The 16,054-nt window shown below is 51.3% G+C and overlaps 1 protein-coding gene across 2 annotated transcripts in view; it reads left to right on the top strand.

Moving 5' to 3' along the window:
* Positions 1-330: 330 nt before the first annotated feature.
* Positions 331-16,054, top strand: part of TENT4A (terminal nucleotidyltransferase 4A) — a 42,962-nt gene continuing 27,238 nt past the window's right edge. The window contains exon 1 of one of the 2 annotated variants that reach the window (XM_017545993.2): positions 331-1,603. In XM_017545993.2, the coding sequence (XP_017401482.2) occupies positions 885-1,603 (719 nt within the window). In that variant the 5' untranslated portion in view covers positions 331-884. The remainder of the gene's footprint in view (positions 1,604-16,054) is intronic. The other variant, XM_017545992.2, reaches the window with a different exon arrangement.

The raw sequence follows: 16,054 nt of genomic DNA, 5'->3' as shown, positions 1-16,054 counted from the left end.
TGGTCTGCGCGCCGCGGCGGACCTTCCAGCGGCTGCCTCTTCCACCCAACCCCGGCCTAGTCTGGAAGAGCTCACGCCGCCGCCGCTCCCTCCAGCCCCTCCCAATCGCGTAGCCTCTGACGCCGTCCCCACCCAGCCGGCGCCCGACGGGGCCCCAGCGCGCAGGCGCCGTAACTTCGGCGGCGATGTCTAGGAGGATTTGAAATCGGCCGCGCGTGCGTACTGGCGACGCAGCCCGGCAAGGGAGGCCCCGCTTCCTCCGGCGCCCCCGTCCCCGCCCCCGCCCCCGCCCCCGCCCCTCATTGGAGCGGAGGCGACGGCGGCCCCCTCCTTCCTCCGGGCTGTCTCCGCGGAGAGTGTCTTTTCACCGCCACCGCCGCCGCCACCGCCGCCGCCGCCGCCGCAGCGCGGAGCCAGCGGCGCGAGCGTGACTGAGGGCTGCGCGCACGGGCGGTGGCACCTCCCGCGGATCCCTCAGCAGCGCGGCGCCTGGGCCCGCCCCCTCGGCCCCGCCGCCCGCCCCTCTCCGATGGCCTCTCCCCACGGCCCGAGTGGAACGCCGCCGCCGCCGCGGCCCCCGCGCCCGCCCCGCGCCGCGTGAAGCGGGAGCCCGGAGACCGCAGCCGCCTGCCGGGACGCGCCAAGCGCCGGAGCCGTCCGCCGCGGCCTGCCCGGGCCCATCACCGCCGCCGCCGTCCCACGCCGGAGCCCGACGGGAGCGCGGCGCGAGCAGGAGGCCCGGGCTCGGCCCGCCCGCCGCCGCCGGCCCAGACCCGTCCGTCCGTCCGTCCGTCCGTGCGCGCGCGGCCGGGCCTCAGGGCGCGGCGGGGGCGGGGCCGCGGCGGGGCGGGCGGGCGCGCGGGCCCCGCGGGGGCGGCGCGTGGATGGATCCGCGCGTGGCCTGGATCCAGCCCGAGCAGAAGGGGCCGGCCAATGCCCTGTGGATGCAGATCTGGGAGACCTCGCAGGGCGTGGGGCGCGGCGGCTCGGGCTTCGCGTCCTACTTCTGCCTCAACTCGCCGGCGCTGGACACGGCGGCCGCGGCGGGGGCGGCCGGGCGGGGCGGCGGCGGCCTGGGCCCCGCGCTGCCCGCCGCGTCGCCCCCGCCACCCACCCCCGGCCCCGCCGCGCCCGCCGCGCTGCCCCCCGCGCTGCTGACGGCCCTGGGGCCCGCGGCCGAGGGCGCGCGGCGCCTGCACAAGTCTCCGTCGCTGTCGTCCTCGTCGTCGTCCTCGTCCAACGCGGAGTCGGGCACCGAGAGCCCCGGCTGCTCCTCGTCGTCCTCCAGTAGCGCCTCGCTGGGCCGGCCGGGCGGCGGCCGCGGCGGCGCCTTCTTCAACTTCGCCGACGGCGCGCCCAGTGCCCCCGGCACGGCGAACGGGCACCCCGGGCCTCGCGGCCCCACGCCCGCCGGCTCCCCGCCGCAGCACCAGTTCCACCCGGGCCGCCGGAAACGCGAGAACAAGGCCAGTACCTACGGCCTCAACTACCTGCTGTCGGGCAGCCGCGCGGCCGCGCTCAGCGGAGGGGGCGGCCCCGGGGCCCAGGCGCCGCGGCCCGGGACCCCGTGGAAGAGCCGCGCGTACAGCCCGGGCATCCAGGGGTGAGTGCGCGGGGCGGCCAAGGGGGCCGGGGGCGGGGGCCGTGGTCCTGTCCGGAGCCCCCGGTGCAAACACCCGCCCCGGGCTCCCGGGCTCCGTTTGGAGGATAGATGTTGAAGGCCAAGGCCCTACTCTGCACCGAAAGTTTTTTTTTTAATTTTTAAATATCAAACTCCTTAATAATGGAGTGACATGCTCAGATTCTACAAGTAACAGTGCAAGAAAGGGGTGCTGAATAGAGGACCTGCAGTTATTTGCCTTTTCTATTCTTGACGCTGGAAAGGGAAATCGACTCTCCCCCTCCACCCCACCTCCGGGCAAGTGGGGAACTCCTTGTCAAAGTGGGGCACAGATAAGCGTGGACTTTCATGTAAGTTGCAGAATAATTTAGCGTTGCCAGGAACTCAGATCACATTGAAAGTAAATATTAACTTTTTTAAAAATTTTTTTTTAGAAATTTCCTTTAAAAGATAACTGAGTTTTTGGTAGTGGTACGATTTAACCATCAGTAAACTTAGAAGAGTTTTTTTTTTTTGGGGGGGGGCGGTTTGTATGGTTTAATTTAATGCTGCAATGAACATAAAAAGTATCATTTATAGTTTATAAAAATTGGCTTTATTCAAAGAAAAAAACAGATTTGTCATACATGCTGATTCTTTGGAAGATGCTATTTTTATTTTAAATATTTCCACATCGCCTGGAGGGAATTAGAGGTTCTACTTAAATTTAGTGCACCTACAGACGGCAAGGAATGAAACGAAAGGTGGTGTGTGGGGTTGGAATTGTCCCAGGTGAGGCTGCTCCGGTGTGATGCCATTTACGCAGCCCCCTTGCAATTTTGGGCTTTTCTGAGCGTCTGAAAATAATTTACATGTAGGTTGTGTGTCAGTATTTTAAGACTTAAATGATATATCGTTTTCCTTACACATTTTTTTTTTTTTTTATTTTTTTTTTTTTGCCGATTTAAAAAACAAAGATTTGCCCGAGTATGAGGGTTACGTGCATTAGAGTCCTACAAATACCCACAATTGCTAGGCGTTGGAGTTCCTTCTTATAGTACACTTTTTCTTATAATCCTGTTTCCGTATGTTGGCTTAAGTTGATACTTGTTTAAAGCGTGTGATACACTGTAATAGGTGCATGTTCTGTAACTTACTTCACCTGGCCTGGGCTCCAAGTGTTACTTTCTAAATTCCCCGAAGCCTAAACATGCACTGCAGACCCTGGTGGGGGTGCAGCCTCCTCTCCTCTCTCCCTCCGGTTCTTTCTTGTGGAACTTTCTGAGAGCAGGTGGTTGGGAGCAGTTTTTTCTTGATGTATAGCAGTGCATACCTAAGGACTCGCTTGGGTGGACGTTTACATTTACAGCCTGTTATGTAACTGGAATAGACTGTGGGTCTCGGCGCTAGAAAGAATAGGAAGACTCGTGGTCTCTGTCAGTCTTCGGTTGTACCTCTGCGCTTGGAGAGCAGTAGCGCATCAGGCCCCATGCACCTCACTTGGGGTCCCCAAGATCCTCCTGGTAACTCTAGTTAGCCTCAGTAGGTAGTGTTGCTTTTGTTAGTGAATGAGCCCACTGGGCCAGGTGCTGTGCTAGGATCTGGGGATTTTCTGGGGTAGGGACAGCATGGGAGACACCATCTCGTAATCTTGACCCACCCTGAAACTTGCCCACAAGGCCCCCTGCCTAGTGCACAAGACACTGCTCGGTTGTGCAGCCTCCTCTCACCTTCTTCATCCCCCACGTCCAGTCACTCATCCGATGCTGTGTTTGGCCCTTTGAATCTCTTCACACCTTATTCGCCACCCTCAGGCAGGCTCTTGCCACCTCTGTGGAGATTGCTAAAGCAGCCAGAGGTACCTTTGATGCACTTTGGCCCTGCCTGGGTCCTTTCTCATCACTGCCAGTGGGGCGATCTTCTCTACCAGCAGGTCTGGTCCGGTTCCCCTTCACCCTGTAATGGCACCTCCCCCATCTCCAATCCCCCACATTAAAGACTAAAGCCTAAAACTCAGCGACACCTCCAGGGCTCTGCTACTCTGATGGCCCTGGGTCCTGGCCCCTGGCCCTTGGCCCCAGCCCTTGTCCGCCTAGTAGAACCTAGCTGTAAGGCAGTATGGTGTAGGGCATAAGAGAGCGCTCTGAAGTCTGCCATGAGCTCTGGTTTCATACTGCAGTCATGCTCTTTGAACCTTCCTTTTCCCCTTTGCCGGAGATCTCTCCTTGCCTGTCTGGGTGGTGTGTACCATGCTTCCAGTATGGCCCTGGGTGCATCCACTCCCTGCCACCTCTGCCCATAGGGGCCTGTGAGGATCACCTGCTATTTGCTTAGAAGGGCAGGGTGACCTCTGCTTGGTCAGCTACTCAGCTGCTCTTTCAGAAGGAACAGGAAGTAGTAAACCTGAGCAGTGGTGGAATGGGACTTGTGATTAGAGGAAGCAAGGTCCCCCGGTGATCATTTCCACATGGCCCGTTGGTCCTATATGAACTAATCTTTTGGTATCAAGAAGTAGTTCTGTCTGGAACTTGCTTCTGGCCACCAGCTTACCCAGAGTGTTGGGAAAGGCCACCAAAAAGTCTTTCAGTTGGGGCTTAGAGAAGGATATAACTGCGTTAAAGACACACCTGGCCTGGCCAATAGTAAAGGACCTTGTTGCTGAGAAGCTGCTTGGGGTTGTGGCACAATCCCAGTACGTGCACTTCTGGAAATGCAGTGTGCAGTCCTCAGGGGAGGGTGAGCCTGCTGTGGCACATCGGCTGAACCCAGTTGGGTCTTTGCCTGGTAGCCCATGTGGCAACCCGCACTATTTGTCCTTTTCTGGGGAGGAGTTTTCTGCCCTTGGAAACTGCCTGGCAGCTTGGTCTTGTGAGACTGCCAGTCTGCTTTCTGCCTCAAGTAGGATGAAGAAAAAGCAGGTGAAAGAGGACAGGGATTGGTGCAAGAACCTTCAGAGGAGAGGAGGTGAAACGCCAGTTTTGGCTCTGGTCTTACTACATTGTTTGATTGAAATCCCAAACCTTTGTTTTGGGAATGGTGTGTTTAGTGTGAGCCATACTGTTGACCTGGGCTTTTGACCTACAGATGTGGGCAGGTGTGTGGACAGGCCCTGGGCCCTTTGCATCCCAGCCTCTGAGTGCTGTCACTGGCATGTGCTCTCATCTCCTGACCCAGCAGTGCTTTGGGCTATTGTTATTTTGCCATGGTTCTTCTAGCAGCTTTGGAAACCTTCAGGTTAAAAGTCCTGATGAAGTGACAGTGGGAGCATGGCCCTCAGATATTGGCCACGACCTTACTAGTGTGTTACAGAGACCCAGAAATAGTGAAATTGAATGAAGACACGTGCAGGTGTCCCGGGCCCTGAACAGCTTCTATTCAGAGTTTGGCCTTTCGAAGGCTGTGCCATCTCAGGTGTGCCTGCATTGTGCAGCAGGTGTATACAGCTTCGTCTGTGCAGGTTTCTTGATGTTATCTAATCTCACTTTTTAATATCTTCCATTAACTCAAAGGAAATTCTCTTCTTAATTTGAAATCTGAGAGAGACCAACAACTGTCGCCATAGGGATGTGGTCAGCCGTGCCCCAGGGGCCCCTGGTGAGAGTCATTTCCAACTTGGGGCATGTTTGTTTTCAATACTTTCCTGAAGGCATCAGAGCTTGGAGGCACAACCAAGATCCCACTCTTCTTCCAGCCTGACTTCACTGACGTAAAGCAGAGCAGGTGTGACCTGCCCGAAACATCCTTGTGACGCTGGGTGGGACCTGCTACGGAGCATGGGGGTGGGCATCACTCTAGGGGCCTTTCCCTCCCATAGCTTCCTGTGCGTGTCCAGGACGCATGGGAGAGATTCTCGCAAAACCTGCCTCCAAGGGCAGCGGTGACATGTGTGGGCCTTGCTTTCTGGGTTTCACTCTCAGAGTCCCAGAGGTATAAGCTTGTGGAGAGAAGCATGGACAATCACACTAAGCAGCTGATACTTGATCCTGTACTGTTGGGGGAAGAGTTAATTTCATAAATGAACTCTTCCAACACTCCTCTCATTTAGTAATAACATCGCCTGTTCCTGCCTGTTGTTCCATGGCCAAGCTCCACAAGGTGAAATTGAAAATTGAGTGCAAGACGCTGGCTTGCTGGGGTTGAGGAAAGTTGTGCTGGAGAACTGCTTGCACTGCATGTTTGGCCACTGATGGACGAGGACTGGCCAGGTCAGGACAGCTGACACTTGGAGAAGGGCCGCCCAGGAAGGCACAACAGACTCTTTGGAAAAGGAGGGTCGGAGGATTAAACTGGCTGGGAATCAGAGGTCTGCAATCCTTTCACAAAAAAAAAAAAAGCTTAATGCTCGTGCTGTGGAAGTCAGAGTGAAGTGGGTTCTGTCTTGCTGCTGTGAGCGTTTGATGGAACAACATAGTTTGCTTTTTCTCAGGAGTAATTAATAACGCATGTTTGTGATGTAATTTTTGAAGTAATTTTAAGTAAATATTTTAAAGTAAAAAGTTCTAAGATTTGTGTCTAAAGGTAAAGTCTCAAACTTTCCTTGGTCACTATTTAACATGCAGTTTTAATCTTCATTTTAAAGGGATTCATGTAAGCATCCTGTGGGAGAAGAGTTAGTAGTTATCCTTGGAAAATAGGGATTTTTATGCCTCGATTAGTTCATAGGGTTTAGAATCTGATTTTGTAGTTGTGGAGTAAAAAAGGTTGTTGTTTAAGAAAAAAGCCTTGATATTCAAATTTAGAAACTTGATTTTTGAGGATTCAACCAGAATTTGGACTAAAGGCAGGGGGGGTAGCAGAGTCAGACCACCCAGACTCGAAGAAGATTGAAGAAGCCACAGTGTTGCTGTGGAGAGGCCCTTTCTAGGTGTGGCTGGCTTCTCAACTGTGTCTCTTCTCTGCAGTGAATTGGATGGCAAGCCTCGCCCTCTCTGAAAGCTGCCACTGTGAACCTGCCTTGGGAGCCAGGCAGCTCAGGGAGGGCAGGCAGGTGGTCTTGGTCAGTGCTGACCGGGGTCCAAGACCCCTGACCTGGTGTAAATATATGCCCGAGTGAGGTGGTCAGAATGCCTTTTCTCTCAACACTGGGGATATATGCTAATACAACGTCCCATTTTTGAGATTTCTGTGTTGTAGTAGTTCTCTGTTGCTGTGTGGCAAATTAGCATAAACTCAGAGGCTTAGAAGAACACTCATTTATGGTCTTGCGGGTTGTGTGTCAGATCAGGGATGGCGGGTCTGGGTTCTCTGCTCAGGCTTTTGCAAGACTAAAGTCAAGGTGTTGGCCAGCTGTGTTCTCAGCTGCTGCTCGGGTCTTCTTACCTCCTCTTACCAGCGCGTTCCTGTTATTGTCGGAATTCAGTTCATTGCAGGACCGAAGTCCTTAATTGCTTACTAGCTGGCAGCAGGGGAGGTGGGTAGGGCCCTCTCAGCTTCTTAAGGCCACCTGCATTCCATCTGCAAACCAGGAAGGTACTTTCAGTCTCCCTGACGTTTCCCACCAGCTGAAGGAAGTCCCCTGCTTCTATGGGCTTGTGTGATTGGGTCAGGCTTCTGTGGATAACCTGCCAGCCTTAAGGCCATGTAGTCATACAGCATGATCATGGTGTGATAACCTCACCAGAGCCACAGGTTTCAAGAAGTAGGGTGTAGGACTTTGAGGGGAGGAGGCTCTTTTGTGGGTAGACTTCCCCTGCCGTGGAATCGGTTGATGAGGAGGTTGTGGTTTTTCTTGTCCAACACTTTCCCCTGACTGGACTGCAGCTCATCACAATGAGTCTTGGAGATTGCTGGTTCTTTCCTCTGGCTTGGTGGTCACTACTGAACTCAAGCAGCCACCATAACCAGGAGAGCTGTGGGAACCTTTCTGCACTGCTCTTGGATGGACGTTTTTAAAAATATGTCATTTAAGAAAAGTTTGCAGTAAAGTCATGTGAATACAGGAAAATACAGTGATTGAAAAGTTCTGTTCATGAGATGTTCTGTTCATGAGGTGTCCTGCGTCCGCTAGCTTAGGAAAGGTGTCATTCCTATGCAGGTTGTGGTTGATGACTCAACCAAGAGTCACCTTTGGAACCCAGTTCTGAGGTCATAGCAGTCCTCTTTGCTTTGCAGAAGATGTGGGCAACACTTGTCCTGCCAGCCCAGGATTGTAGGAATGTTGGCTTCCCCAGAACCTTGGCTTCAGAGCATAGGGCCTCCTTTAGGAGGGACAAGAAAACTCCCACCCAGTTCTCCCTCTGTCCCTTCCTGAGACCGCTCTGGTTTTTTTGCCTTTGACTCTTGTGGGGTTGTTGCTGCTCCTATAAAGCTGACCCCACTGCCCTCCTGAGTCTCCTCAGGGAAGGAGAAGCTGTATGAGGAGCTGTATTGTAGCCCACATTCTTAGTGCCAAGCACACGGTAGCCACTGAGTACCACTTTCCAAAGAAAGAAGAGCAGAAAGAGGATCTGCCAGCTCAGGCGAGCAGGTGGGGGATGGCATGTCGATGGAGTATTCATAAACCAACTGCTAAGAAAAACTTTTGTTGTTTTCCTTAGAATGTAAAAAAATAAAGTCTGTTGCAGTTTATCTGCTTTCCTTCCTGGAGAGTGGCTAAACTAGTTTTATGTTTTACAACGTAGAATGCAAAAGTAGAAAACATTCAAGAAAATTCTGTATTTGAAAAACATCATTTAGTTTTAACTGCTCTTTGTTTCTTACTATAACAATTAATACCTAACTGTGAAAAGTTAGCCTGGAGAAGTATGGAGATGAATTGTCCACCATTGGGGCCACCTAGCAGGTGCCCTGCGAGCCTGTCCCTCTTGTCCTGGACTCTGGTGATGTGCACTGCATTGCTGGCAGTGAGCCAGGGGGTGGGCCCCATCTGGGCCTGGTTCGGGTGGATCTCTGCAGAAGTTTGTCCATCTCTCAGCTGACAGGGTGGGCTAGATGGAAGCAGCTCTGAGGGTCCCTGTTGGCAGAGAATGTCTTTGATTGTCAACAACATGCCTTTTGTTGTGGGCTTGTGATCTTTTTCTTTCCTAGATCAGCTGCTCTGCATAACCAGTTGGGCTCTCCTGTGGTTTAAGATTGGAATTAGTTTCCCAAGTGCTAGGATGTGGGAGTTAGGTGGTTTCTAACCGTCCATGTTTGAAAGAGATTTCGGATCATTGTAACATTTCTGGAATCCTGTCGATCTGAAGCAATGGCTAGGGTGGAGTAGCTTAAGGGAAATGAAAAGTCAAATTATTTTGATGTTTCTGCTTCAAACCTGCTGGCTAGAGCCTATTTTGCAGCATTGGGAGCCACGTGCTTGGCTCTCGAGAGCCTAGCTCCGTCAGCCCATGTCGTACTCACAGGCCTGGCTTTGGCTGGTTTTGCCGCACGTTCTAACTTGAGCCTCCGTTTCCCCACCTGTGAAGCAGAGCCTGTGGCACCTATCTCAGAGGGCATATTCGCAATTTGGAAGCACTCTGTGAACTGTCATGTGAGAAATTAAAAAGGCCACTGCTGCCCTTTTCTCCTCTCTGAGGAAATTGAAACCGAAAATTAAGTCTTTCTTGTTGCCAGCTGGACGGGAAAAGCATTTTTCTTGGTTTTCAAAAAAACAACTTTTACTTTTAGACCAAAATGAAAACTGCCAAAGATGGAATGTTCTGAGTCTTTGGAGTTGGGGGCTGGAGGGGTGTGAAAGATACCTTTCTATTTAAAAAAATTTTTAACAATGCTTCAGTAATGTCTGTTCTAGTTTTTTTTTTAACTGTTCTGAAGGTACATCAGCACTGATCTACAGCTTTAAATAAGAATCTCATCTCTCCGGAGTCAAGGGTACTCTTGATGTACTTTGTCAGGGGTGTGTGTGCTGCTCTGTGTAACTCGTTTAAAGTTGGTTAAGGTTTTTTTATTCCGTGCACGTAGTAGAATGAGTGGATAAAGTGTTTTCTGAACTCTTTGCAGCTTCTAACATAGCGTTCTATGTATAGTGAAGGAAAACAACATGAAGGGCCAGGGCACGGTAAGTAGGCAACTAGAACAGTGCTGTTCAGTGGAACTTCATGTAGAGATGGAATAATTCTATTTTTACACTAATACAGTAACCACTGGCCATATGTGACTTTTGAGCACTTGAAATGTGACAAATGCAACTGAGGAGCTGAATTTTATTTACTTTTAATTAAAATTTAAATGGCCAAGTATTTGGATAGCTCAGAACTGCAGCACCTTCAGACTCTTTATTTGAAACTGTTTGATACAGTAACTGATGCTGAAATAAATCGAAACTCATACAACAGTCAAAGTGTGTTACTCAGCAAGTTACCACTGTGAAAGCTCTGGAAATTGTTTGAGTTTCCAGTGCAAATCCTTTTCAAAAAGCTGCTGTTTTTAATAGCACATGAAGCATGAAATAGGTTCATAGCAGAGCACAACACGGAGCAGCTATTGTGACCTGGAGTGTCTCTTCTCCAGCATGCAGGTGATGGGTCTTTCAGCTTTTTTGCATTTTTGCATGTGGGTTAATGATGGTGCAGACGGTCACTTCCTTCTCTGAACAGTCTTTCTGGTCCCCAGCATCACTGTGGCTCATGTGCGTGGGGCTCTTTTGGCTTAGCTCTCTCCTTGAGCTGACCCATGAAATGGGTGATATTACCCTGGTTTTATACACAGAAGACTGAAGCCTTGACAGGCTGATGTGATCTGGCAAAAGGTGCTGCACTTGGAAATGTCAGTTCAGGGCTGACATCTGGGCACTTTACTTCTGAAAGCGTTCAGTTGAACAAGACATTGCCAACATGCAGGGTTGGAACCTAGCAACTTATTCTAGGAACATGGTTCGGATACAGAGGGCCTTTCACTTGGTTTCCCTAAAGAGATCAGATTCAGATTCAGATGTGGTGTGGGGTGCTTTGACAGCCACCACAGGACAAAGTCGACAGCTCTGGGTTTGGGAGTGTTGGGAGGATTTTGGCGGGAAGCCAGTCTTGCGTGGTAGTGCGCTTGGGGTTTGCGCTTTCTCGAGGTGTTGCAGAGCTGGCCTGGAGGGAGGCTGCAGTGCGGAGCGGGATGTCCGTCACCTGCAGTATTCTTAGAAGTTGCACGCTCTGAGAAGTGGAGCACCTGATGAGCTGTTTACTCGCTGTTGGCAGTTGAAAGACAAAGCAGGACTGGCAGCACAGCCGCCTCGGAGTCGGCACTGCTGTGTGGGGGCTTGACATGCAGTCTCGCAATCCTGGACAAGAGCTCATTTTCAAGAGAGAAAAATTAAGCGTTAAGAGATCAAGCATCTTGCCCAAGGCGCTGCTAGAAAATAAAGGCAGTGGTACCCAGATGCCGACCTGTGTGGTGCTCACATCCAGGCTCCTTCCCATTTCCCCGAAGAGAGGATGCTGGTGTGATGGAGTGAAGAGCGATGCAAGACCTCTATGAATTGGCGGAGATGGGCCTGTGGTGCAGCATGGTAGAGTATATTTTGGTTATATGCATCTTCTCTAAACTTACGTAAAACATTACAAAAAAATGAACAGCTATAAAATGATGGCCAAAAATTAGAAGAGGATACCTTGCATGCCCTGTGAAATGCAAAGAAATTCTAAAGTGTCATTATGAGTTAGCTCATGGAAGAAAGCTAAAGGGGAATCTGTCTAGAGTTTGTGGTTTTGACTCACAAGAGACATGTTCATGCTGAAGTACAAGCCTGATGGGTGGAAGGATAGCGCACCGAGACCACACTCAGAAGGATGGGGACCTGTGGGAACTATCCAGGGAGATGAAGGCGCGGAATGAACTGAAGCTTGAAGACTTGTTGAGTGAAAAGTGTGTTTTAAGGTTGGTTTTAGAATAGAGCCGTAAGGCCTGTGATGGGAAAGATGACTTGCTGTTCACAGAGCCTCCTTTAACCGGTGGGGACCTCAGCTTTTCCTTTGCTGCCGTCAAGCGCGTGGTGTACAGTCCTCGCCACATAGTAATCACTCCTGGCCTGACTTGAGACCTCACCCTTTATGCAGTGTCTCTGCCACCCTCCCGGGAGAGGCTGTTCTCGCCAGAGGAGGCGGGGGTCACAGAGCTGGTAGGTGCAGAGCCAGCGTTGGAATCCAGGTAGTCTCACTTAGCCACTGAAAATGTTGAGCAAAGCAAGAATTGTCCAAAGGGGTAAGCTAATGAAGAGGAAAACAGTTATGCTGAGTTCCAGTCTCTGGGTCCACAGAAGTGATGTCTGGCTTCTCAGGAAAGATGCCGATGCTATCTGAGGGCCTGCCCAGTCTCCGAATGATTCAGAGACTCCAGAGATGGACAGCTGGTACCCTGATTTTCCCAAGCGGATTCTGAGGGTGACTTCTCTCAACCAAACAGGAAGACCTGGTGCTGTCACCACCAGTTGGAGAGAGGCTCCTTTGTGAGGCTGGGGACCACCTGCTGTCTGTGCCTTCTTACACTGCCATTTGCTGATTGCTTTAAAGCTAGAGGTTGTTTCTAAGAGTGCTTTGTGCTAACTTAAAAATAATGATATTGTTTTTCAAAACGGATTCATGGTTTGTTTTTTAAAGCTCTAAAGTCACTCAGTCCCACCACCCAGAAGCACAATTAGGTGACTGCCACTGTAGAACCTCTCTCTAGGCTCGTGTACATGGACACATGGATTGGTCAGCAGAAATACTTACATTAAAAGTCTTACCCTTACATAAAATTAGCTGAATTATTTTGCCTGAAAGCAAAAAATGTCCCAACTTCAGATGGAAATACTAGTTTCTAAGAGATACTGCAGAGACTAAAAACATAAAACATGGTAAAAAGCATAAGTGGCTAAGCGCAGAAGCATCAGAGTAAAAGCTTTGATGAAGTCTTGGTTACTTGGGCTTGTAGGTTGGAGCTCAGCCATTATATTTCTCCCTTCCTGTGGTGCGTGGTGGTGTTTCTATGTCCGTGAATCTTCAGCATTCACAGTTGGTTCGTATGTGTGACCACTACTGCAGGGAGCCCTGACTGAGGGCCCGGCCCTGTGCTGAGCACTTACCAGTGAGGATTCATTAAGTCCTCATCACAGCACCATGTGGGGGAGCCACGTCCCTGTGTTGCACTTGGGACATCATCTGACCCTAGGCACTTTGGGCTCCTGAAGGGTCTGCAGTCTCCCTCCCTGCCTGGGAAACCAGGATTTGCAGCGCATTCCACAGACCTCACGCTCACTACCAGCAGGCTTCCCAGGACTGCTTCCCGAGATTTCTAAGTTCCTAACGTGGTTCACGCTTCTGGTGAGTTTCTTTGAGGTAACACGCCCAGCATTACCTCTGGTCAGCTCTGTGTGATTAGACCTGTGCCCCTGCAGGGCATCCTGCAGTGTCCTCTGGCTGTGACCTGTGCTGTGCCACCTCGACCTGGCATGCACTGTCCTCCGCTGTGTTTGCAAATAGGAGCCACTGTCGGTGCCTTTTTGTCATGTGTATTGAGTGGTCAAAGTTCCTGAATAAGAACTGATTGGGGGTGCACACCTTGAAGCTGCCATGTGCCTGGGTCGCAGGTGACTAGACCACTCTTTGCTTCAGAACCCATGCACGTTGCCTGTCCTCTCTGGCTTGGAGGGTTGTGTGGAATCAGAGGTGAGACCCAGTCCCCAGGGATGGGCAGTTGCCTTTGGTTGCCCAGCTGTCCTGAGCACCCTCCCTTCAGTGCCCAACTGCTGCCTCAGTTCCTTGAGATCGGGTTGCAGACTGAGGTTGGCCTTAGCGTGGGAGGTGTTTCTGTTGAGTCTTGGATACTTTGTTACTGGTGCCATATTCCCATGGGCAGTAGTGTCTGTCCCGCCTGGCCCAGCCTCCCTGGGGTGACCTTAGCTCGCTTAGTATATGGGCTCTACCTAGTCCCCAGCCCGCCACCCTAGTGCAGTCGCTTCTTCAGGGCCTCTTGTTCCACTCCTTGTCGCCGTCTACCCTGTGTTTTCTTGATGTGCCCTTACTAGGTGTTTCTGTGGAGCAGGGCGTCCCGGGCTTCCTCTCTGATCCCTGGCTCTGGTGCTCGTCCATGCTGGGCTTCCCTCTTCCTTTCCCTTTTCCGCTGTGTTGCCCTCACACAGCTGGCGCGTTAATGGGTGTCGCTCACCAACCCCTTGCTAGGGCTGCTTTTCCCCCTCCCACCTTGCGCCTGGGACCTTCTCCCCTTCCAGGCTGCAGGTAGGCTGAGGGCCTGGCGTCTCGGGAGTGCTGAGGCTCGGCGGGAAGCAGTGGGGTCTTTGCTGGCACCTGGGCTCTGCACCCTGGCTTTCTGAGGGCTTAGTCCTTTTGGTCCATCTTGCATCTCCTCCGGGCTTCAGACTCTGCTCTGTAGCTGGCCCATGGGGACAGGAACACTTAGGCCTGGTCTTAGACTCTGCTCCTTGGGTTGTGCCGGTGCCCTTGGTGCCCTCTCAGTCCATCCCACCTGCGGACTCAGCCCTGTCCTGCTGTCCCATGTGTCAGAGTGCTGTCCCCTTGTCTTTCCACAGCTGGCTGCTCATTGCCTTTCCCATCTCAGCTTCAGTATCAGCTCCTTGATATCAGGGAAGCTCTTCCTGACCAACCTAAAGTTTACAGTTGTGGCTCCCAGTTTAAATTTCTGCATAGTACCTTTTTGGTTTATTTGGGGTGCTTATCTACCCCATTAGGCCCCCTGTCCCTCCCATATAAACTCAGTGAGAGTGAGGACGGCATCTCATTGTCCTACCCATGGCCCTACTGCCAGAGTCAGCCAGGGTGCGCTGCGCAGAGGCTCGTGGTAAGTAACTGCAGACCACGAATCCCATCTGCTTGCTGAGCGTTAATATTGACGTACATCTTTGGATCCAGTGAGTTATTCTCTTTCTCTCTGTCTCTCATTTACTCACTCATACTTACTTTGTGTAATTGGTGATTTCCAGCCTTTTGTGTAGTCCTTTCTTGAATAGTTGTTTTCTGCCATCTTGGTGGGGCCTCAGGAGGTTGACTGCGGAGGGCAGGGGCTGCAGAGCTGCAGCTGCTGCCTGGGCTCCAATGGCACCTGTGAGGTTTAGGCAGGTACTTTGCCGCTGAGCCGTCTGTAGAGTGGGGTGGCAGTGGCGGTTTCAGCAGACTCCGGGAAGTGTGTCAGACAGTGAGTGCCTGGTCACGGGAGGCAGATGGTAAATGTGAGCTAATGAGTATCGGTACAGTATCATCACTAATGAATCTTAATAGTTTTTTTCTACTAAGGCTGTATAGTAGCCTTGGAATCCTACTCAGCACAGCCCCCTGGCAGCAGGGCCTTTGAGAGCTGGCATGGTCCAGAGAGCCTGATTGGCTTTACTAGTGTGGTTGGGGTACTCAAGAGAACACTTTCCTCACGTAGCTCTTTGCATCTGGAGGTTGTTCAGGATTGTGGGATAGCTTTTTCAGGGCCCTTGCCTTTGGTAGGGTGGGGACGTGTATGGCTGCAGTCCAGACCTAGAACTTTAGGGCTGAAGGGGCCTTTTCACCATGCGGGACTAGGAGCTGAGCACAGCGTCAGCAGCATGAGGGTCTCTGGTGCTGGGCGGCAGAGCCAGGAGGGAGCCCCTGCTGGTGTGACTTCAGTGTAAAAGCTAGGGGACACCAGACTCTTACAGAAGACTTAAGGCAGGCCCGGTGATATCTGCTCTTTGACCATTGCAGTATGAATTAGTCAAACTGAAGTGATTATGCTTCCTTTAAAAGCCATAATGTACTTATTGAAGAAAAATTGGAAACTACAGAAACTACTTATGATTTTCCATTAACATTTGAACATGTCATTTTAAATGCTGTTTTAAATATGTAGCAAATGTACCATTTAATTTAAAAGAATCCTAGGTAAGCATTTTATCCTGTCCTTAAAAAGCTCTTTTCAGCATCTTGAAAATACTGTATAGAGGTACATAATTTTCTGAATAATTGGAGTTATATTTACAACTTTTCACTCTTTATGAAAGGACTGGCCTATTTCGGTGTTGGGTTCCTTCCTGAGTGTGGCTTCTAGCTCAGTGGCTCAGAGTTCAGGTTGAAGACTTGAGTCCTGGTTGTGTGTGGTCTTGGGCCAGTTACCATATATCTAATGAATACTTAGTTTTGTCATCTAAAAAATGAAAATAGTAGTATTTGCCTCAGAGACTATTTGGGAGGATCCAGTGTGCATGTCGGTAATGTGGATATTGTGTAGCATCCCAGGATATTCATGTTTTTAGCCTCTTGGCTCTTATTTTGTATTGTTGCCACAAAAGATGCTGCTCACTTATCTTTCATGCAGTGTAAGCATATCTGGAAAGACAACAAAGTATAGCTGTTTCCATTTCAAAAGCAATCAGATGCTTGAGCTAGCGAAGAAGGCCTGCGCTAGCTTCCAGCTGCAGTTACACAGTTTCACAGCAGGCGTAGTTCCCTCGGAGCACCCAGAGGTGGCCTTCGGTAGTCAGCAGTTGTGCTGTGGCTGCACTGCCAGGCTGGGTGGCAGGTGGCTCGGAGCCAGCAGCTGGGGCTC

Source organism: Cebus imitator, unplaced genomic scaffold (assembly GCF_001604975.1).
Source record: "Cebus imitator isolate Cc_AM_T3 unplaced genomic scaffold, Cebus_imitator-1.0 Scaffold185, whole genome shotgun sequence".
In the NCBI taxonomy this organism is placed as follows: domain Eukaryota; kingdom Metazoa; phylum Chordata; class Mammalia; order Primates; family Cebidae; genus Cebus; species Cebus imitator.
Note: the sequence above shows the minus strand (reverse complement) of the source record. Positions and strands in the feature narration are given on the sequence as shown.